This window comes from Haliaeetus albicilla, chromosome 12, assembly GCF_947461875.1.
Source record: "Haliaeetus albicilla chromosome 12, bHalAlb1.1, whole genome shotgun sequence".
NCBI classification, from domain to species: Eukaryota; Metazoa; Chordata; class Aves; order Accipitriformes; family Accipitridae; genus Haliaeetus; species Haliaeetus albicilla.
The window spans coordinates 26,972,796-26,995,613 of record NC_091494.1 but is presented as its reverse complement, the minus strand read 5'-3'; the positions used below and the strand labels follow the sequence as shown (position 1 = coordinate 26,995,613).

Genomic DNA, 22,818 nt, shown 5'->3' with positions numbered 1-22,818 from the left:
AGCAGACCATGGGATCTACCTTAGAAGGAAGAACAACCTTACTACACAGCTAATTCAAGGCTCCCCCAAGCTGCCAGTTCCCACTGCTGCTAGAGATCTGGGGGTACGCACCTGGTTTTTGGAACTGGCTAGCAAACGTGCTTCTGCACTTCCAAGGCAAAATGGTACTTCCCATCAAACCACTTGGACTGCAGGTACACGGTGCAGGCTCAAGATTGCTGTGCTCTGGACAACACCACATAGAGAGCTAGATTGGTGCTAAACAGGGCAAACTACAGGGATTATTCAGAGCTTGATTGTGCCCCAAACAGCAAGAGCTGAGAAAAAAGGGGTACGTTGCATTCTTGTGTCTTCAATTGAGAGAGACATGGACAATAAGGAAAACAGTGGGGTCTGACTGGATTATTACTATTCAGTAATTTACCTTAGTAGGGAATGTCTCAATTCTCCACATTATCTTTAATTGATACTCTTAACACATAAGCCCTCTGTAATTGCCTACCAGGTGAGGGGAAATTACATTGAAGGCAGAAGGACAACAGAAGCCTGGGTCAGCCCCACTCCTGCCCTCCCCAGCCACATGTGGTGCCAGATCTACCACACTTTAGTGTACAGAGCCTTCATTTAATTTCTGTAGTTACTGGATAAATTAAGTGCATGTGCATACTGTGATGGCACCTCCTGAAACACAATCAGTTAGACAAATGAGGGCCTTGAGACAGTTCAGACCTTATTAAACTTCTTCCTTCTTAAGATTTCACAGTCCACAAGAGAGGGTTTTTGACATGAAAACGACAATCATCAAACAGTACTACTGCACGGCTACACTCCCAGCTGAACACTCTCATAACACCCGTCATCCCCACATCTGAGATTTCCACTGACGGTGAGAAATGTGTCATCACCTACTGACTCACCATACGTAATCCAACACTTCCAGTTAGGATGGAAGTACTGCTGTCACTGCTACCCTCAATGCAATTGCCTAACATTGGATAACTGAAAATTATCATCACCAACACAGATGTGAATTGATGCAGAAATCTATCCACTTTCACTTGACAAAGTGCTGGGACATTTCACCCCAGGAACTATTCACATTCTTCTATCAGTGGGTGGAAATAGTTCAGCATGCAGATGGCTGGAGACAGACCTGTGTCTGCAGAGGAGCTGGGTGAAGCGAACCACAGGTGTCTGTGGCAGCTGCACCTTCTCAAAAACACTGTTAACACAGTGATCTCAACCTGCACCGCATAGAAGAGCAAACAGTACACGTGGCCACCCACCTGGTGCAGTTCTCCGTTGTGCTCTGGTGTGCTAAATGAAACAACTGTGTAAGGGTACGCTCCCCACTTCGGCAGCTGTGCTTGGCTGGGGTAGAAGTGCCTACAGCACAGGCAATGGACATCACCAAATGTTTCATGGCTGCCTCAATGTGCACAGCTTCCTATACAAACATCACAGAAGTTTGGGAAGAACATCCATGATCACTGAATATAACCAGAAACTGGGATTTTGTAAGAAAACTAGCAAAAAAAAAACAACCAAAAAACTAGTATGCTCCTGTCATGTTTCACCATCACCTGCTGACTGGAGAAACTACCACCCATGCCATGAAACAGGAAGCTCAACCCGCTCATAGCTGGAAAAATACATTTTTCAAAGTCCCGTAGATCTGTTGGACAACTGCAAAAAACAACTCAGATGAGCGTCAAAATAGTGTGCAGAGAGATACGAAACAGAAGCTTCCTCTTTTCTCAGTGACTTCAATAGCAATGCAGAACAAGACAAGCGCTGCATTAGCCAAGCCTGCCTGCAGTTCTTGACCTTTTGAGTGGGGACGATTGCCTAAGTAAACTCGAGGCTTGCTGATCACAGGAACTGCCCATCTAGTGGTAGGAAGAACGCTCTGCGTGACATGTTTTATCACAGTCCCTCTGCTTTGATTTGTCATGCCTGTTCTATGACAGATCCCCTACATAACTGCCTCTCTAAACACATTAGCAGTGAAAAACAAAGTCCTCACCAACCCGAGACGTGCCAAGATGAAGATTTGCCTGACATGTCCTCCCTCACCATTCACTTCTTCCACACTTAGAGTGGCCACAGCTCTCAGAAAGCATCAGTTCCATGTGACCGGAGGTTAATGCTGGCGTTGACAACTTTGGGTGCTCCTCAAGGTCCCACGTTGTCCATTGATTGCTTCAGATGTCAAGGGCTCTTGTCAGGCTCTCTTCTCAGCATGCTGGAGGTGATTACTCAAACTCCTCGCAGCAGGGCATGGTTACAGGTATCTCACAAGACCCGAGCTCAGTACTTTGCCCTGATTAATAAATCAATGCAGGTAAAGCCTATTAGAGCTATTCCAACAGCTGTAGTATTGTACTTTTGCTTACTTGAGATCTGGCTCCAAAAGGCACACTGTCTCTTAGTACTATACCACAACTGAACACAAAGGTACATTTTAACTTCAGGTCAAAAAGTCATATGCTGGCCCCAGCTGCAACCCAATGGAGCAAATACAGGAGCTACAACAGAAACTGCAAGTGCAGAGTCTCACATGTAAGGTATGGTCCAACCACTGAATTACAGCTCTGCTGCCTGAAGCCCTCTCCAGCTTTTAGACACAGGTCCCCATACCGCACTGCTGCCCCAAACAAAGACTCCTGGAGCACCTGCAGGGCCAGCACCCCTGTAGGGCCACATGGTCAGAGTAAACCATAGGCTCCAATTCCTATGCATATGCAGTTGAAGCTTCAACAGCACTTTTTTTCAACTTACTTGTTAAACAGACTACACAGGTCAAGTCTAAGGCCCACATACTCCCAGCTGCTTTTATGCTGAAGCAACAAGGATGAAAACTAAAAAGCAAAATGGTTTTGCAAAGCCATGCCCTCAACCTGACAACGGTTCTCTATTTACTTCTAAGTAATATAATCAAACTTAAATTTCCAGTAATTCTAAAATACCAAAGGATAGCCCAAGCATCAGTGATTATCTCACTTTATTTGGGGGAAAAAAAAAAAAAAAAGGAAAACATGAAGCAGAATGTGGAGTAAACCTGCCTCAGATTTGCACCACTTGTCTTTGAAGGGTAGAGTGGGTTGTCCCAGGCTTGCTGTGTAACCACTGGAAACTCACAGCAATCTCCAAGGGGAAACTGCCCCTCCCAAAAATCTCACCAATCTGTCAAAAGTTCTGCTCCCTCTCCTCCATTCATAGAAAGTCTTGGACAATGCTAAATGTTAGGAAGAATGTAATCTGGAACATCTGCCATCCGCTTCAACTACCTCTGCGATCTTCTATAGGCCCAACATTGAACATTTTCCAGCAAATCAACCCCTTAATCCCCCACACGTCTTCTCAGTAAAATGCAACACATTGAAAGAGATCTGCAGAATCTCTCTCCAATATTACTATCAAGTAGTATTACATTACATGACCTGCATGCAAGGATTAGACTTTTCTTTGGGCTGAGGATGCAATTAAGAAAAAACAGTAAGTGGGATAAATATCCACTGCCACTTCTGAGTAAACAGAAGATCCTTGTATACTTGATGTGCAGATGGGGAGAAAATAAGGCAGGGAGGGGTTGAGGGCAGTTCAGGGCGAAGGAGATGTAACAAACCCATAGCACAGCAATGGGCAATATCACCAAAAGCAAGTACAGCTACAGCCCATGTGCAGAGCGCAGTTACGGTGCCCGAGCCAGGGAGGCACCAATTTCCACAGGACAACTTTTTCAATCCCCCTAAAGCGATGCCTTGTGACCACCCCATCGCGCCAAGGCCCGCAGGCAGGGGGGTGCTGCATGCCCGGCGTTACTGCACGCTCGACCCCTTGGAGGATCCAACCCTTCGGACGCCGTGGGACCACCGCTCCGCAGTTCGGCTCCTCCTGACCGCTTCACCGCAAGTGCCCCTCTGCACAGGAGAGCAAACCCAGCCCGTCCTACTGCACCGGCACCACCTCCCCGAAAGCACGGGGTGGGGGGCACCGGCGCTGCCCCAGCGCCCGTCTTTTTGGGCAGCCTCTCCCAGATTCACTTTCCCGTTAAAACTTCCAGGCGCAGACACGAGGCAGCAAACAGCCCGTCCCGGGGAAAACAAAAACAAAACCCAAAACCCAACAAACAAACACCTTTCGCCTTCCAGGGAGGACTTTTGTTACCCCTTTCCCCACCCGCCCCGGGTGACCGGTCGGCGCTCACGGAGCCGCTGACCCCGCGTCCCCCCGGCCGGAGCCCCCCGTCCCGCCCCCGGGCAGCGGGAGGGTGGGGGGCGTCCCGGGACCGCCGCCCCCGCTGGGACTCACCAGCACGTCCCTGAAGAGCAGCTGAGGCGCCGAGTGCACGGTCCAGTCGACGGCCCCGCCGTCGGGGATCTTGATGCGGATCACCAGCGCCTGGCTCTCCATGGCGCGGGAGGGGCCGCAGAGCAGCCAGAGCATCCCCGCCCCGCCGGGCTCACATGCTGCGGCGGGCCGCGGCGGCTGCCGAGCAGGGCCGAGCCTGCGCCGCCCCGCCCCGCCCGCAGGAAGGACTCGCTGCCCCGGAACCAAAACGGAGGGACCGGGGGGAGCGACAAAGGAGAAGGAGGCGGAGGAGGAGGGAGCGGAGGCGGCGCCATGTTGCGGGGAGGAGGCGGGCGCCGTCCGGGCTGTGACAGCCCGCCCCGGGGAGCGAGCGGTAGCCGCTCCGGCAAGCGCAGAGGCACCGATTTTAATTCCCCACCGCCTTATGGCTTCTACTTTTAACAGGAAACACACTGTTGAGGCAGCACATCAGAGTCAGGCTCGGACTCCTGCATTCGTTAAAAAGTGTGGAAAGTCCCCAGTCTTCAAAATTCAGAGTCATGAGCTGAGTCTCCTCCGGCGACAGCTTTTCCTTAAGAACTCACGGGGCTTCTGTCTTCAGGTTATTCAAGCTAACACACAAAAACGTAGGCAAACCTAAACCTGTGCGCGTGGCCGGCTCGCGCGGTCCATACGTCGCCGCGCGCTGCCCGGGTGCGAGGGCCCTGCCCCGCCCCTGCCCGTCGGACTACAAGACGAGCCCGTCGCTTGTGGCACTGGAAGCAGGACTGCTCTGGGCTCTGCTCATTCCTTAACACCCAGGCGTCTGCATTAACGTGCTCTAAGCAGTTTTGCCAAGAGCTGTCACGCACTCCGCTCTTCCTCCAAGTTACAGAATACTCCGCTAAGTACCTGCTGTACTGACATCCGGGTAAAATTCTTCCATCAAAGAGTTTTTCCACGTCTGTTCAGTGGTGCAGCAGGAAACAGTCCGTTTCAAAACACGGACCATCTTAAAGCATAGCTCTGACAAAAGAAAATCCCTGTTAAAAGCTTACATCCACCGTCCTCAGCAGCAGCAAAGAAGGGTTATGCGTTTGAGCATGACAGCTGTGTCATCTCCCTACCGCGATCACAAGCCACGATATGCTATGTTCAGCTTTTAAAAAAAAGCTTTTTCCCGACAGAAGTGGGAAGGCTCTCCCTTCCATACAGCTCTGCGGCACAAAACTTTCCCGTTCTTTTTAGTGGGAGAAGAGCTTTAATCTCAATTGTAGACTATTGATCTGTACATTTTATCACAATCTCTCACATTATCATATATGACAAACTAGACTATTTGAGTTATATTATCAATTTAGAGGGGGAAAAAATGGAAGGTATATTTCATTTAATTCCTGAAACATCTTCAAGCTTCCTCATATTAGAATTCTACTTTCTTTGAGCTTTAAAAAAAAGGATCTTTCAATGGCCATTAGCAGAGATAAATTCTCTCTCTGTTCAATAACTTTATAATTTAGTTCCTACACTAGAAATTAATAGAGCCCCAACTCCTAAGTATCTAAGGGATTGGTGCTGCCCACACAGACGTCTTTCTGTTCAAATGAACCTTTTACCTACAGTCCCTGTATACCTTTCAGTCAGGTTCATTTCAATCAGATTCATTTTCTATTAAATTTTAAAGAATAGGATACAAAATCATAGAATTTCTATAGAACCGCAATTTTTCTAAAATGTCTTTTTCATTTACAAGACTATGGGGAAAACCAACTCAATTTGTGAAATTTGCATAAATATTATGTAGATTTTCCAGGGCTAATCATAACCTTAATCCCCCATTCTGATTTGTGTTGATGCTGCTGTAATCAAACTTCAAGTTTTTTTTATATCTTAAGAAGTACAGCACCTAAAGCACATGCTTCTTGATACAGGTTTGGTTTTGCCACATATTTCTTTAAAACCCATGTTTCATAGGAAATTTTCATTCTAACTACACCAACATTTGAAACAAATAGTTAATATTTATTTTATCATCCCGCAGAACTTTGCTATGAGAACAGAACTTCACCCAAATCTATTTTTTATATTTTTCCTCAACATTGGGGGGGAAATTGTGTAGCAAGAACACATATTTTTTAATATGCATCATAAAATATTCTTAAAGTTCAGTATTTGACTGCCCCAAGAATCTCCTCTTAAAAAGTTTCCAACACAGGAAGTCAAGAATTCCAGAAAGGCACAGAAAAAAATAATTAGGCAGTCTGATTTTCTCCACTAAATCCAGATGACATGCTGTCAGCAAGAAATATGCAGGTATTTCCTATTTATAATTACGTATCCAAAGTTACTGTCTATCCACAATGAAATAACATTCAAAATCTGCAAAGGAACAATATATCGGTTCTTTAATTACAAGAGGATCATGAAGCCCGTGACTTCATGAACAGAATACATTCTATTTTTATTTGTGTGTGGGAAATATCCTTCATCAGTGGCACAGACTTCCAGGCTGGTTTTGTGCTACAAGCACAAGAAAAACTGTCTCACTGCAGTCTGCTGCTGCTCTCTGCTGCTTTCCATTGTGGTTAGAGAGGACAGAGGAGATCTGGAGATGGCCATGTAAAGAAAATAAACATTTGTTTTCAAGGAAAAGCAGAATGCTGACACAGAAGAATACTAAAATTATTAAATTTGCCATGCTGTGGAATCTCACAGGAGTATCGGTGAGTGGTATGGAAAAAATGCTGTCCCCCACTGATTGCCTGGAACATGGTTATCATGATAATTTGCAAGGCCTTCAAAAAGTAAGAAACTAAGTTATTACTTGTTTCCCTTGCTAATTCCCACTGCAAAGGAAGTTATCTAACACAAGTCATTTTCTATCTTTTCACTACCACAGACATCATATAATGAAGTTTTGAGTCCATCTACCAAAATTCCATAAAAAGAAGAGGGAGGAAAGAAAGAGCTGACTCCCCTGGCCCTATTCTTAAACTTCCTGTTCCAGGACTGGTATCTAGGAGGTTTTCCTTGCCATTGGTGGAAGAATGTGTGAGCTCAATCTCGGGAGTGGATCAGGCTGATGCAGGTAAAAAACACAGTGCTTAGAACTTGCATAGTCCTCTTTACACAGCATTCCTTTACATACATGCTACATGCTATTTTTATAATAACCCTTACAATATGCCCATTGTAAATACTCAGTGGAAGCGAACAGGTAAATTATGCCAATTGCACTGGGCCATATCAGGAGTTGAAGTGCACTACAACTGGCATTAGGATGCAAAACTAGTGTCCTCTAGTCCTGTGCTCAGACCCTTGGGTAGAAGCACATGAGGCATAGAAAGGAAGCTGAGGACAGAGTCAGAAAGTCCTACATTTTCATTACCGCTCCTACTGAGCATCTCTGGGAAATTTTAACCTTACTACTACTAGAATTTGCCCAGCTATGACATAGGAATAGCATGCATTTACCACATAACAGACTAAGTAGTTAACATTTGTTAATTACGTGTGCTAAATGTTATTCAACATTTTAACTATTAAAAATGTTCTGGAATACTGTATTACCAGTACTGTACTATATTACATGTAATTCAGATAAAGCATATAAACAGACTCAGAGGAATCAGAATCTAAACATCAGTCCTTGGTTCACTAAATTCAATTTACCATCTCTGCTTCCTCCCTGTACCAGTTTCTAGATAGGTGTTATAAATAACAAAGGACAAGCTCTTCATTTCCTAGAGAAAATGGCACCTGATCATTGCTTTAATAGCATACATTTTCATGTCTTTTTTTTTTTTTTAAAAAGATTAGTACATAACTTTCTATGTTGTTAAATAATGTATCATGGTGAAATCCACCTTTTTTTTCTTCCCACATCTTCAGATTGCCAGCGAGTGCAGCAAACTGAATTCCCTTAGGCTTATGAAAAAAGTAGGTCAACAGTGTCCAGGCTTCCTGAACATATTCTTCCCTAAAACGCATCTCCTAGGAAAGAATCACCCAAGTGTACCAGCTTGATCAATACACGCATAGATGAAGATCCCTTAAAACCTGCATTAAAACCTGCAGAAAACTAGCTGTCTTCGTTCCATGCCTTCCTACGACCCCTTGCAGTCACTTTGCATGGGCTTGAACAGGCAGAAACACTTTGCGTGGGCTCTCTAGAGTAAGAGGCAAAGGACCATTTGTGAACCAAATACTGGGAAATAAATGGATCTTACTTTCAATTCCGTGGGGAGCAGAATCTGGCCTCAAATAGATCTTTTAAAACACTTTCTCATAAGAAACTCATCTTGAACTGAAAAAAACCCAAAACAACAGTAAACTTGATTTAGGCTGAATTACTAAATGTTTAGTTCTTGCTTTAAATTATGAGCATATTTTGAAATAAAGCAGATTACAAGCATGTTTATGTATATTTTAAAGGCTAGCTATGATACACAACTACTGAACAATTACAACATAAACTATACCAGTTAGATTGAGCAAAAATGGCTGTGTATCATTAATGATGTTACTGTAATGATGTTACATCAGACCAGCTTCAGGGGCAGCATAATTGTTTTTCTGTCAACCTATAAATTCTTGAGTAACAACAAAATTATTGTGATTTTTCTTACTAAATAATTCATATATCACAAAGCATGTATATAACCAGGCCCATGAATCACTAAGCATGTAACAATCATATCTAATGCCATTTCTTCTTGTAAGAATAAAAATAGGTTTGACTTTGTAATATTTTATAATCTTGTTCAAAAATTTCACGTTCTTTAAAAGTAGTCTATTTTGAAATTCACATTTTAAAGTTGAAAGTTTCCTTGATCAGACTTTTTGTCTGAAGGATTGCTTTTAATCATGTTTTACAGTTTTAATTCTATTAGGATTATTAATATCACTGAAAGTAATAAATTGGTTTTATAATGAACTAGAACAGGGCTCATAAACTGTGCTTAAAGTGATGCAATTGCTATTAAAATCACTCTAAGCCATATGTATTCTACCTTACCAAGCAAACAGCAACCGTAATGCATCCAAACTGGCTAAATTATAACACACAGTATTCCATCATCTCAAACCTTAGTGGTTTCCTCTGTATTTTTTCAAATGCTGAACAGATATATATTTGAGTTTTCTATAAGACAACCTCGTCACTGAAAATGTTAATGATCTGGATCATTTATAACTTGAACTCAGACAAAATCATGACCTCTTACAGTCTGCTGCAGAAAGCTCTCATGCTACACAGACATCATTACTTCCTGAAAAGCCTATCACAGTGCATCTACTAGAACACTATGATGTATTAGCATAAATAATTAAGGTTAAACTACACTCATCCATGAGTAAGAAATATTTTGTGATACATTAGCCCTCTTTATTTCAGCTGCATTTATTCAGTTACTAATTCACAAAGGTCAGTAATTGACATCGAGTGTCGCAATCATTAATGCAAATTTTGATGTTCTACTGCACACAAGCTTTATTTGAAAGACTTAAATGCAAACACAGTAATAACATCTTACTCTTTTCTAGAAATCAAAAAAAATCTTGTAAATAAATTTGGAACATATTAGTGACAATTTTTATTCTAAATTCCCCTTGCTGTAATGCTGAAGCTGCCACTTTTTCTTAGGTGTATTTAAACCGAACCATACAGCCCCAAAAAAAGCTTAATGTGACATCTACTTCCATAAATATGTATATTTTGGGATGAAATCAAGACAACTCTCAGAATTATTAACTTACTTTTCTGTAGTGAACATGATTAAGGAGTTACAGCAAAAGCCAGTTTAAATTAGATGGCTGAAGTAAATAATATATGAAGCAAAATCTCCTTTGTTTTAGGCAAAGTGGTCTAAACCAGAGGGCTAAGGGCATTCAGCTATTAATAAATACCTAAATTTCATCCAATAATAACCTGCATCAGGGAGATCTACAATTATGGTTTGCAAAGACATTTCAACATCAAGGATCTTTTTACTGCTACTAGATTCTCAAAGGGGACCATCTGGTCAACTCACACGTTTCTACTTAATTTTTCTTGCCTATAGAATGATTCCAATAAATTCTATTTCATCAGAAACTTTAAATCTCTCCATGACAACTGCAGTAACACTTTTGAGTGCTGGAAGAATAACTCTGGATTCCTGTTTTCTTTTTCCAGAAAGCTTTAGTAATGGAAGGGGCATCAATAGGTTTGAGAATACTTACAGCTGAAGAGTACCAGGCTGAAGCAAGCAACTTCTTAAAACCTAACATTTTTTTGCTCATTCTCAGTCCCATTCTAGACATCCTTCCTACCAAATCCATCCTTCTCCATCTGAACACCACTCCACCCCTTCTGAAGATGTTTTTGCTAAAGTCTCTCATTTACTCAGCACATTTGTCAGAAAATGAACATTTTCTCCACTCCATTATCCTGTAGGAGCTCCAGAAGTTCCACATCATCGTTCCCCTTCCCTCCTCCAACTTCTTTAATCTCAGCAGTTCAAAAAAAAAAAAAAAAAAACAGGGAAAAAAAAAAAAAGAGTAGCCTTTTTCTCTGTTGATGAGTAATTGCCTTGCCTTCCTACTCTACTGCTGCCAACGTATAATAATAAGTACATTGGAATAAGTACATTATTTTAATAAGTACATTAACTGATACTAGTGTGCTTTGCCACAAGAGCTCCGTAAGGACTGACAGCTTCTTTCAAATGATTGACTCAAATTAAGGCTAAGGTTATTGATGTAGTTATCGTTTTACAGATTTTCGGTATTCATACTTTCATTGAGCACAAGCGAGCCTAGCAAGCCTAAGCAAGCACACCTAGAAGCTCAGACTTGCATACAAGCACAGGTACATCACTTCGTCAGATAGTTCTGTTGTTAAATTTGAGATGCCGCTGCTCTACTTTGCAGGAGTCTTGAGAAACTGAGATCTGTTCGTGCCTGCCAACTTTTGCATGCAAACTAAGCACAAATATGCAAAACCAAAGAAAAAACCCAGAAGATTCTACCTAATGCTGCTAGGTGCTCCGAATTACAGTAGGTCAACCACACAAAGCAAGTTGAGGACAGATCTAACTTCCGCTTAAGTCACTGAAAGGTCAGTTGGCTCCAGGTTCCTCTGAAGACTGGAGAAAAGCACTGGATCTCGCTCCAGGCAAAGAAAGGAGATCAAGAAGAAGGGGATACAGCAACTTATTTTTGAGACAATGAGAGAGTACTAATCATAAACAATTGGGAATATCAATCCTTACTAGTATCTACATCTCATATTAATTTACATTGGAAAAAAGTTAAGAACTTCATGCTGAAATTGTGTCCAGCTGAAGGTTAGCAAGTAGTACATCTTCTAGTGATAACAGGAGTGCTATTACATGTAAAAATTATATTTAAGTACAATGAACTGCCTAGAATGTTCGCATTACTAGTCACAAAACTTCATTAAAACAAACATAAACACACCCACGTGTTATCATAATTTGGAGTAGAAAATACCAGAAAACAGTATTTCTTGGCGTACTATCATTAGTGCTACACAGTCTCCAGTGAAACATTTGTCAAACATACAAAAAGGTATAAAAGTGAAATATAGTAATTAAAACCTGGGTTTTATCGATTGTGTGGCTTAAGTAATTTTTCACAACAAACATAAGATTTAATAAGTATAAGTAGTTAAAGATCCTGACTTGGCTGTAGTCATTAGCATGTAATTGAACTGGTAAAAAAGATCAGTTAAACCTATGTTGATTACCACCTTATCTTTGAAAGGCAATTAAGGACCTCAATCATTGCAACAAGATTTGATTGTGCAGCCTTTATTGGACATTGATCTTTCAGCAAAGCGCAGTTACATTTTCCATTAATTTACAGTAACACAGTTTAACTCAGATACCTGAGACCATTGACCTAGGTAAGATGTAATGCTAAGCACTCGTTTAGGTTGAGATGCCCCCAATAGTCATTACTGTTTAAAAAGACTGCTACAAGAAGTAGCTACCTGATCCTCTGGGTTTAGACTAAGGTTTCATTTACCTGAAGCAGTTGTTAAGTGAGGTGAAACAAAGCTCTCTGCCTTTTTATGTCATCTCTCACTCATTTAAACATCATTCTTGAATACAGTAAAGAGATAATTAAGGCAAGACTTACAAGATAAACTACACTTTATTTCAAATGGAAATGGTGCAGATCAAATCTGTAAAAAGTTAGAAGGGTCATTTTGTAGGTCAATCATCTATAAAAAAATACGTATCAACATTAGTATATGTTGCATACACAACATATGCATAATATAACACATACAAAAAGGAAGCTCCTAATTAAAACAAGTACAAATAAATTATTCCAGACCAGAGGAATTAACAAAGCCTGGTTCCCTACAAGTTGTCTTTCGAAGCAATGGGTTTACAGGACAACCTGAAAGGACCTTACAGGCAAGAGACAGCAGTTAGGTGCTACACATGCAAATAATTCATCTTTGAACAATTAAACTGCTAGAAGCTCATCTTAAAAGTCCACTTCAGCAAAACTCTTTAGTTCAAGCATTCGGACTTCTCCACAACAGAAGACCCTGCTCTCCTTTTAGGAGCTGACTGCCACAAGGGAAGAGTTTGTGCTGATGGGGATTAGAAAGGTAAAGCAGCAAAGGTTCAGCTGAGAACTATACACTGCATGCTCATCCTTGCTTGACATTCCTATCTTCCCCCAAGCCTTACAGAAATTTTTGAGACAAGATGGTATGAATCGTCTTGGATCTTCTTGGCCCTCAACATTTCTCTCTTGCATTCAGGCCAAAGATAAGTGATGAAAAAAGATACTAAGAAATAGGTATTTATAGCAAAAAGAGAATGAAAGCCAGATGAAGTATTTTACCTTTGGTTGAAGACAAGCAAGTAGGTTTATATTCATACTTGAAAATTATTTTTGTCATGATTTAATAACTCAAGTGTTATCCCTTATAAATAGCACATTTTCCCTTTATGTCCTGTAACAGGTCACATACAAGCCTTAACGAAATGAACTTATGATACCGTATTTGCACGCTGCCCTCAAACATCTTCTAGTTCATCCTTTAGCGTGAGCAACTTCATAAGAGCGAGAGGTCTATTGATTTTCATGTAATACAAGAAAATATTACATTTGCCTAATTGTTACACAGTGAGATCATTGAACAAGAAATCAAGTCTCTATTTAATGCTGCAAGCAGCACAGAATTGCAGGAATCAATAGGGTAGTTTGTCAAAGATGTTCTCTAAGGAGACTTGCCCATCACTGTATGGACAAGGAGTCATGTTGCCGGCATTTATTGAAAAACAGGTAAGCAAAGTCAGCAACACACATTATCAGAAATCAAACAAGCTGCAGTGAGTGGAGGTGCAACTCCAATGAAGACCTGTATTTATAGTCTGGTAATTAAAAACCATTTTATCAACCTTGCGTTGAAACTAAACCTTTACAGCAAGATATTGACAAGATCCATGGCAATGAATGAGCAGTATTTGACTTTAAACTTATGAGCTGCAGTTATTTATCCAATACAGTGAAAATCAGTTCTAGAAAAATGCTAAGTCATTATTTTTATTATTAATGAGGCTTCTTATAATACTGTCTCTTCATCTTTGAGACCATTTAACTTGTGTCAAGAATATTCTCCAAAATTAAACAGAACAGTGCAAGCACTTCTCTGATTAAAGTGTTATTTAGTGTTGCTTTTAGAAAAACCACATGTATTGCTTAAGTGGGAAACAGTTCCATTATCTGGAATTAAGTAAAAAAGTATTTAAATGAAATTATACTGTAGTCATAGCTTGATAATAATTTATTTAAGAATAGTGATTACCCTCCAAAAACAGTACCTACATTTATCTTCCTACTTACGAAAACTGGAATAATCAACTTACGTCACCAGACATGGGATTTGGAATAGACAGCATTATTTGCTGGCACTAAAACCAAGCACCAGTAATATAGCCTGTACAGGTGTTTCTGTTGTTTGAACTTACTATCCAATAATTCCATATTTCCACTATCCAAATAATTCCCTAAAAGCTTTTTCTTTGCCCAGGTTTCCAACTGAATTTCCATCATTATATGTGCCTGTTACAGCTGTGCTCAGTTACAGCTGGACAAATCAGTTATTTTGCATCCAAAAAATGATCTTCTCATTCTCCCCTATTAATTAAAAAGATCAGCAATTTGTAAATTAGCACAGGGGACTACATCTTCTAGATTACTTAGGTTTTGTTATGTAACTACAAAGCAACCAAAAGAAAAAAAAATGCAGGTGTCGAGTTCAAGAATTGCAAAAGATAGAAGCATAAAACATATTTTAGATATTTTATTTAAATATCATTTGAAGAAATATGATACAGCCATTTTTAACTTCTTAGGGTGCTAATTTTCCAAAGAGTCTTCCAGGTAATTGTGAATAGTCAGTGCCATGGATTCATTCAAACATGCTTGCAGCTATGACAATTAATGCATTATGAAACATCTAGTCAAGAGTTTAAACCTAAGCAGCTTAATCTTTTCAGAGACATTCTGAAAATGTCTAGTGTGTTCACAGTTTCCTTGCCCACATGCTACAATTCAGTTATCTAAGTTGGTAGATGTATCTCTTTAAATTATCACAAGTTTGTTCAGCAGTACTAGTCACTGACTTCCATAAATTCTAATACCCTTGGAAATATTAATTCTTCTCCTAAGGCTTCTACTTTTTCAACTTTACTGACCTCTGCAAAAATAAACCTCTTATGACCAAAAAGTCCATCAGGCTTCCTGAAGACAGCATGTTAAGTAAAAGAAGGCACTGTAAAAAAAAAAAAAAAAAAAAAAAAAAAAAAGTTGCCTTCAGTTCTTTTTAGTCAAAGGGAGTAGATATTTGTAGCAGCTGTAACACAGAAACCCACCAAATGACAGGTACTTGAGGGCATGATTTCAGTACATTGCGCCTTCATCTTCTTTATTTAGAAAATAAATAGTAACTGGGCCATGACTCGTATGAACAGTCTCTGTGACACTGACAAAGAACCAGGAGCCAATTCCATATAGTAAAGTTGGGATGCCTAAGAAAAGACAAAAACATGTTACATACAAAGATAGCAAGCCAGGAAAATTAAAACCACCTACTAATAGTAAAGAATAATGACTCCAAAAATGAAATTAGAGGAAAAGCATTCCTGTAAAAGCTGCCTTATTAACACTTTGCCTTTAGTGAAATGCTTACAAGCAGCTGTCAGTTCATAATACCACCCTTCTTGTGTATCAAGCACACAAGAATCAGAAAGCAGCTTAAGAAAAGCAGCAATACGAGGGAATTAATAGAAAAAGAAAAGGGGAGGATAGCAGTATGAAAGAAGTGAAACATGGTCATGTCTACAGCCTGATTTCTACCAATTAAAGAAAATACATGTATATAACCAAACACTAAAACACAAAATCCCTGGACATCCACTTAGATATCAGTTCGGAGTTCCTCTATGTACCAGAGTAGAGATAGGAAGGAAAACAAGCAGTGACTTCACACATCAACATGAAGCTGCTCTTGGGAAAATTAGATCAGTAGTCAAGACTACCAACTCCAACAAAACTGGAATGAGTAGAAAGGTGTATATATAAAAAGTGCCATCATTTTAGCACTGCCGAGCTACACATGTATTACAGACAACAATATTTTACTTAATGTAGGGGGAAAAAAATGGAGATGGATTTAGGCCCTGAATTCAGTAAGGTACAGAAACACCAAATTTAACGTGGTTAAAGTTACCCAAGTCCTTAAGCTAGATTCTCAGAAGAGAGAGATGAGTTGACTTTTTAATCATGCTTGCTGATCATTTAAATATGAAACATGCAGGGTGGTTGCCAGAAAGATGGGGAAGATAAAAGGTCTGACTATGCAGAGGGAAAAATAAAATCAGATTTAAAATTGTTATTATTAAGAAATCAATCTCTGTGATGATATTTTCTCACTATGTTAGTTGGAAAGATCAAAAAATAAAGACTAGCAGACACGTTTTGTAAAAAGTCACTGAAGACTTGCAAAGCCAATGAGATTTATTTTTTTTAAATGAAACATGAAAACAAGAAACTGGTGAAATTAGTTACGCGACTGTCACCACTTAAATAAGTGTGGTACCCACATACTAAGTTTTGAATAATAATGTATTTCAAAACTTATTTATATCCATTTTTATATTAATAAGCTACTGATAGAACATTTTTATTTATAAGCATTTTTATTACAGCAGCACTTTAGGATCAAGCATGGTCCAAGCCCTCCGCTACCTTAGACGCTGCCTGTATGCAAGATGCAAAAAATTAGCCCAGGCGCTTTCTAAGAAACACTGTTTTGCTTCATCCAGCGCTCGCGTATTTGCTTAGAGGACAGAATTTCATCCACGGTAACAGAACGCAGATTTTTAGATGGAAAATGATCCATACCAACTGATGTTAGCCATTTAAATAACAAGCGCTGGCGCGTTTGCCTTCAGGCGGTTTAATTTTTCTCTCTCACAACCGGACAGAGAAACACGAACTCGGTAAAACCCCAAAGACTATCGGTTTACAGCTCTGCGTCCTCACAGCTGCTGAAAGCTCGGGCATTTTGCGATTCCCGTTTCCTTACGCCGCCTGCTCCGAGCCGGTGGGGGCGGAGGACGAGGCACCCCAAGCCGATTCCCTCACCTCAGGGGGAGCGGAGCGGGGAGGAGAGGCGGAGTGCTGCCCGCAACCACAGCCCCCCGGCCCGGCCCGGCCCGACTGCAGGGGACGCGGCCCCCACCGGTCAGCCCCGCTTTTACCTCACAACCCCCCTCCGGCGTGTCCCTCATCCCGCGGCCGTCCCTTCCGCGAGGGGCGCAGCCCGCCCGCCGCAAGCGCCTCACTCCACCCGCCGGCTACAGGAGAACGGCAAGAGCCGAGGGGGAGCGCCTCTCCGCCCGCCTCACAGCCGGCGAGGTAAGCTGAGGGGAGGCCGCAGAGCCGGCCCGGGACGCGACTCACCGGCGTTGAGGACCTTGAGGGCAGTGAAGGCGGCGTTCTGCAGCGCCAGGTCCTGCGGGGCGGCGCGGGAGCAGTGGTACTTGATGAAGGGGAAGCAGCCGGTGCGCAGGATGTGGTAGTTGGCGCCGTTCACCCGCCAGTTGAAGTGGGAGAGGCCGAACTGGTCGTTGCGCACGGCGCTGTACTTGACGCAGTACGAGGTCCAGTGGGGCAGGCCGCGCTGCCTTAGGTGCTGGCTCAGCACCTCCGAGGCGGCGGGACGGGACGACGATGACGACCCCCCCCGCCACAGCAGCAGCCCCACGGCCGCCTCATGCAGCCGCCTCAGCGCCCGCATCCCGCGGGGCCGCTTCCCCTCTCCCCTCCCCTCCCCTCCCCTCCCCCCCCGCGCCTTCCCGCAGCCACCCCGCACTCACCGGCTCCGGCCGGCGCGCGTGCGCCACCTCGGCGCGTGCGCCAGCCGCCGGAGGGCGGGAAGAGGTGGGGGCGGCGGAGGGGGTACCCCGGCGGCGGCCGTGGGAGCGGGCCCTGCGGTAGACTTTGTCCGTGGAAGCGATGGGGCTGGTCCTCGTCTGTGGGTGGAAGGGAGAGCGGGGCGGTGTGGTGTGTGCGACTCCCTGAGGGGAGGGTTCGGGCAGGGGGAGAGGCGCGAAAGCCCGCGGCGGAGCCCTCCGCGCTGGGGTGAAGTGGGGTGAGGCGAGGCGGGCGCCGGCTGAGGCGGCCGGGGCAGCCCCACGAAGCGAGGGGAGCGAGTCACCCTGCCCGACACAGGCCGAGAGACGGGCCGGGCGCCCTACAGAAGGGCGCCCGTTAGCGCTCCTTACAGCGAGTGAGGCTATCGCAAAGAATCGGGCAATTACATTTTTGGAAATGTTTTTGTTTAACAGCGTGCGTGCTGACGGGAGCACCCCGTGTGTTGCTGGCACATCTCACAGCTGCAGCATTAACCAGATTAACCTGTGCTCGGGAAAAAAATGTATTAAGCTGCATTGATTTTATTTGGTGAAATTTGATAGTGATACCAGGTAAAAAATAGTTCTTTGAAAGTGTTAGACCCCTTGGAAGAGAAATACTTTAAAATCGTAGCCCATATTCCATGATACGATTTTTCTAAATAAAAGCTAAAGTTTTGAACCATTAAACATTCTATTTGAGAGGAAAAAAAAGACTGTACAGAAGAGTAAACTGAGAAATGGAACAGATTTTTCCTTTTAATAATTGCAAGCAATATCTCAAACTCAGCAATCTTAAACCATTGAGCTATGTAGTATGAATGTGCTAATTAATCAATTACTACCCAACAATGTACCCTGTTTATTTACTGTAATGTACTGCATGTGTGTAGAACCAGTAATTATTAATCATAGTCAGTAACAAATTTCATTCAAGTTCACCTTCCTATAATTAATAGAGCTCATAGTTAGCTTTAGTATCTTTGTTTGTTAGTGGCAATGATGACTGAGGACACAAGAGAAGTTGGAATCTGATAGTGCAGCTTGCTATGGTGAAGGCCTGAACTCATGTATTACACCTGAAGAGTGATATTCTGCTGTTGTATTTCATGGTCAAAATTACCGCCTATAAAGCTATTGCCTATAAAGTGGACATACGACAATTACTTTGGTTTTTAAAGTATTTATTTCAAGCTGTTTTGCTGTTAATTTTGTGTTGCTCTTATTGTTAAAAGTGCAAGAAGAAAGGAGAAATCCTTCAGCCTCTGGCAGCATAACCTTGCACTGGTTAAGAGAACGTAGATGCACCTCTACTTGCACAACATACTACAAATGCAATGAAGTAGCATCTGTATTTACAAATGCGTAGCAAAACATTGCATACTTCAAAAGTATGCAAGAATCATGACCAAACCTCCTAAAGATGAGGCTGGAAGTATTATGAAGCATTCTTCCAAATGTATTCTGTTAATAATATTTGGTTGCACAATTCAGGTCTCTGTGTTCATTGGATTCGGGTACAGTCTGAACATTTTTACATCAAAACCGTCTCCTGAAATGCACATCTTTGTGATGACGCTAAAAGCCAGTCTAACCATTCTTCAGTGGAGATGATAGATTAAATTACATTCATGAAGGTTGTCAATGATTGTAGTTCCTAATCTTTAGTGCCTGATTGCTGTAACAAAATCTGTAGTCTAAAATGAAGTACAGAGGATCTGTGTACCGTAAGAGGGAGTACCTCAAATCTATGACAGGAGATGTGTTAAATGGGAAGTGATGTTAGGTCGTTACTGTGAAATGCTGAGGACCGGGTTAGTCTTAAAATTCTAGGGATTTGTTACCTTAACCCAGATTGAAGGTGGTAAATTTTCCTGAACAATCCGTTTGAATGAGGTATCAGAGATCTTTCAGGAAATGGGTAGGGTGAATACTTTATTTCAGAAGACATCTGGAAGTGGTTGTGCTGTTGAACTGCTTTATTGCTCTGTGCTCAGAGTTGTCATTCTAAATGTAGAAACTTGGGCTGAATGCCACCTGCCCCTCCCCCCCTTTTTTTTTCCCCAGGGCTTTACACCCAGCTATCTGAAAAGGGTGACACAGTTTCTAGTATCAATTCCAGGTAATGTTCTCTCAGGAGAATGACCTGAAATGGGTAGCACATGTGCTACACACAGTATGTCAATTCTTGCAAAAACAAACATGAAGTGGTATCAGGTGAATGTACACCTTCATTTGCAGCTCTGGCCTATCAGGAGCGCGAAACCTTTATTTTAATTGCCCACATCTTCTGCAGTTGATGCCAAACCCCACTGGCCCTCATCTCCTTCCACAAGCATTCCTCCACACTGTGCAGCTGGGAAACCAGCTTGGGCTTTTGCTGTGCCTAGCTGCAGAATTCTCTGCCAATTTCTGATGAGGAGCCACACCTGGGCCACCTTTTACCTTTCCATTCACAGTTGCTCTGTTTTCTTCCCAGTCTAGATCATGTTCTGAAATTCAAGCTACAGTTGAAGAACTGTATTATTCCTTTAGTGAGTGGGAATAAATAATCCAGTTGTGTGAACAGGAGAATCATGACTATATTTCTAATTTTTTTTTTAAAGATTATGATTTTGTTTTATATCTGCTGTATTGCTAAAAAAATACATTTTTGGCACCAGCAGCATGGGAATTGAATGTGAGAGACCGTAAAGTTTCAATCCTTCCGTCAGCTCAATGCTCAGAAGTGTTAATAGTAATTAAAAACTTTTTTCCCTCAAAATACATTTCACACTTTGTACATACTGAGAAATCTCTCTCACCATGGGAACTTTCAGGTCACTTGTTTCCTGCAAAAACAGGTACAGTTTTCTTTTGTCAGAATAGAACAAAGACATAAGGAAGTGCAGGTTTCATTTACTCCTAGGACACTGCAGTCTATTAAGTGCCAGTGAACTAATGAGCCTCTCAGACCTTATGTTGTTCTGGCTTGGATCAAGGCTTCATTTTCCTTAACCCTTAAGAAACTAGCTGACTCACAGGTTGGTACTGTTGTGCTCTCCTATGCCTCCTTTTCTCCCAGGATATTGCTTCTCCTGACCAAATTGGAACATTATATAGCTTGGGTGTGAAGCTAGGTGAGAAATCTACAAAGAGCTTCTTATCAGTAAAATAGGAGAGAGTGCATTATAAATATGGTGAGGAAAAAGTCAGAACAACAGGCTGGTCTGCAGCCCCTCAAAGTAGAACAGAGCACAAATACATCTTATCTTGTTGCAACTATACTGTGCTTTTTGGCATATTATTTCTTGGCAAGTGAGAGATCATTGTTGTACCTACCACAGCCAAAAATACCTCTGTTACTTTCATTTCTAACCATAAAGACTTCCAGGAAGTTCCTTCATTGGCTAAATTTCACATTAGAAAAATCTGTGTGGGCTCTGGTATACCCAAAACCAAGACCATATTGAGATTACAAGCAAGAAAGGAACAAAACCAAACAAGAATTAAACAAAAATAGTCTTTTAGATTTTTATTTCAAACAGGGAACAGCATTTATGCAAATGTTCCCATCTGCAATTAATTACTTCTGTGACCAAAGTAGAAGAGAAAAAGGGTAACACAAAAGATAATGTATGAAGCCAACAGACCAAAGACTTGGGCATTGGAAAAACCTGGCACTGATTGCTGCAACTGCATGGTCACATTCATTATTCATCTTAAAAATGGGTTTTGCCCAAGCTTTTGGGGAAGTAATCGCAAAGATATTTGCCAGGCTTGGGACAATAGTATCCATCCAGTGGAGAAGATGCATTCTTCTAGAGTAAAATTTAGAATGTGTTGTCTGTTGGGATATTAGAGATTTGATGGATAAAGATAACTTTACAAATGTAACTGTTGCCCTCTAACATAACAGCGCATAGCAATTGTGACAAAAAAAGTCACCAGTATCTGAAATACAGAATCTCTCTGATGGACAGATAGATCCGTAAAAGTCATGGTATACTGGGAATCATCGTTCCAGTATAATTCTAATGGTCCTCTCTCAGAATCAGTTGTTGAGTTAGTGCTATTACTATTATTTTTGATAATTTGAAAATGAACATGAAACAACTGCTGCAAAAATTGTGTAGATAACAAAAGAAATAGCGGACAGTCAGTTCTGAAGAGGAATCCAGGTTGCTAGCCTTACTGCTAGGATGGCATTTAAGTGTATTTGTTTATGGGCAGAGGAACACTAGACCTACTTTCATGTCAGAAGCCTGTCTTTTAGAAGGTTTGAAAGGGAATTCAGGGGTACAGGACTCTTTTCAATGGAGTATGATCTCCTAGTCTGATTTAGTGACAAAGACAGCGTGACCCCTATTAATAAGATTTTAAAAACAGATTCTGTACCCTCAGGAATGACAGTATGAACTTCAGGGGCATTTATCATGATCCTCTGCTTTTCAACAGTTTATTTTTGTGAAAGAAGGGATATCCTTCTAAACACCGCGCTTGGAAATCATGGAAATGTACTGTCTCAGTTAATATTACTTCACATGCCAATACAGAAGGAAAACCAAACCTGTTCTTACTGATGAGGAAGTGTTTCCAGAAGCATAAAGAATAAGGCACTTAAACATTTTCCGTTAACTATTCTTTCAGAGCATCTGCTTTCGAAGGTTGCTCCTCTTCCAATTTCAGTTTGTTTTCTGCTGTAATTCCTAGAATTGCTTTGATACCTTGAATTGCCATCTGTAACGGATTCAAGGAATACAAGTTATTTAATGGGCATTATAATGAAATCTAGCAGCCAAAATGCACAGCTGGTAGTACTTGCCTTGAAAAGGTAACCAGTGTTACACAGGACATGATGCACCAATTAAATTTACTATTACTTTGGGGACAGTTGGGGAAATTATTAGTAAATATGTACAAATCTCAGGTAAATAAAAAATACAATTCATTGCAATTTGTACTTCTAATTAACTAACAGGTGTTCTATTTCATGTATGTAAATCATAGTTAACTCACTACAAAGAAGAGTTCCTTTTTATGTTTTTCTTCAATGGTTGCTTTCCACTCCCTCATATTGAAAAAAGGGGTGAGTTTG

The 22,818-nt window shown here is 41.6% G+C and overlaps 3 protein-coding genes and 1 long non-coding RNA gene across 13 annotated transcripts in view; 1 reads left to right on the top strand and 3 right to left on the bottom strand.

Annotated features, from left to right (window-relative positions):
- Positions 1–4,554, bottom strand: part of MAP2K5 (mitogen-activated protein kinase kinase 5) — a 140,282-nt gene extending 135,728 nt beyond the window's left edge. For 2 of the 5 annotated variants that reach the window (XM_069798652.1, XM_069798653.1), the window contains exon 1: positions 4,315–4,553. In XM_069798652.1, the coding sequence (XP_069654753.1) occupies positions 4,315–4,449 (135 nt within the window). In that variant the 5' untranslated portion in view covers positions 4,450–4,553. Of the gene's footprint in view, positions 1–4,314 lie in introns of all 5 variants that reach the window. The other 3 variants (XM_069798655.1, XM_069798651.1, XM_069798654.1) reach the window with 3 other exon arrangements.
- A 2,380-nt stretch (positions 4,555–6,934) lies between these two features.
- LOC138688309 (uncharacterized) lies at positions 6,935–9,106 on the top strand. Its single transcript, XR_011327340.1, has 3 exons — positions 6,935–7,097; positions 7,193–7,381; positions 8,185–9,106. It is a non-coding gene; the product is annotated as an uncharacterized lncRNA (long non-coding RNA).
- A 5,505-nt stretch (positions 9,107–14,611) lies between these two features.
- Positions 14,612–17,662, bottom strand: C12H15orf61 (chromosome 12 C15orf61 homolog). Of its 2 annotated transcripts, XM_069798650.1 has the most exons (3): positions 17,290–17,662; positions 15,198–15,353; positions 14,612–15,097 (listed from the first exon to the last, which is right to left on the bottom strand). In XM_069798650.1, the coding sequence occupies exons 1-2, from the start codon at positions 17,624–17,626 to the stop codon at positions 15,226–15,228; spliced, it is 465 nt and encodes a 154-aa protein (XP_069654751.1). In that variant the 5' UTR covers positions 17,627–17,662; the 3' UTR covers positions 14,612–15,097; positions 15,198–15,225. The 2 variants fall into 2 exon arrangements, with proteins under 2 accessions (XP_069654751.1, XP_069654750.1); XM_069798649.1 differs by having other exon boundaries at positions 14,612–15,353; positions 17,290–17,661.
- Positions 17,663–21,167: 3,505 nt separating this feature from the next.
- IQCH (IQ motif containing H) overlaps positions 21,168–22,818 on the bottom strand; it is a 74,708-nt gene continuing 73,057 nt past the window's right edge. For all 5 annotated transcript variants that reach the window (XM_069798641.1, XM_069798644.1, XM_069798642.1 and 2 more), the window contains one exon: positions 21,168–22,460. In XM_069798641.1, coding sequence (XP_069654742.1) covers positions 22,359–22,460 — 102 coding nt within the window. In that variant the 3' untranslated portion in view covers positions 21,168–22,358. The remainder of the gene's footprint in view (positions 22,461–22,818) is intronic.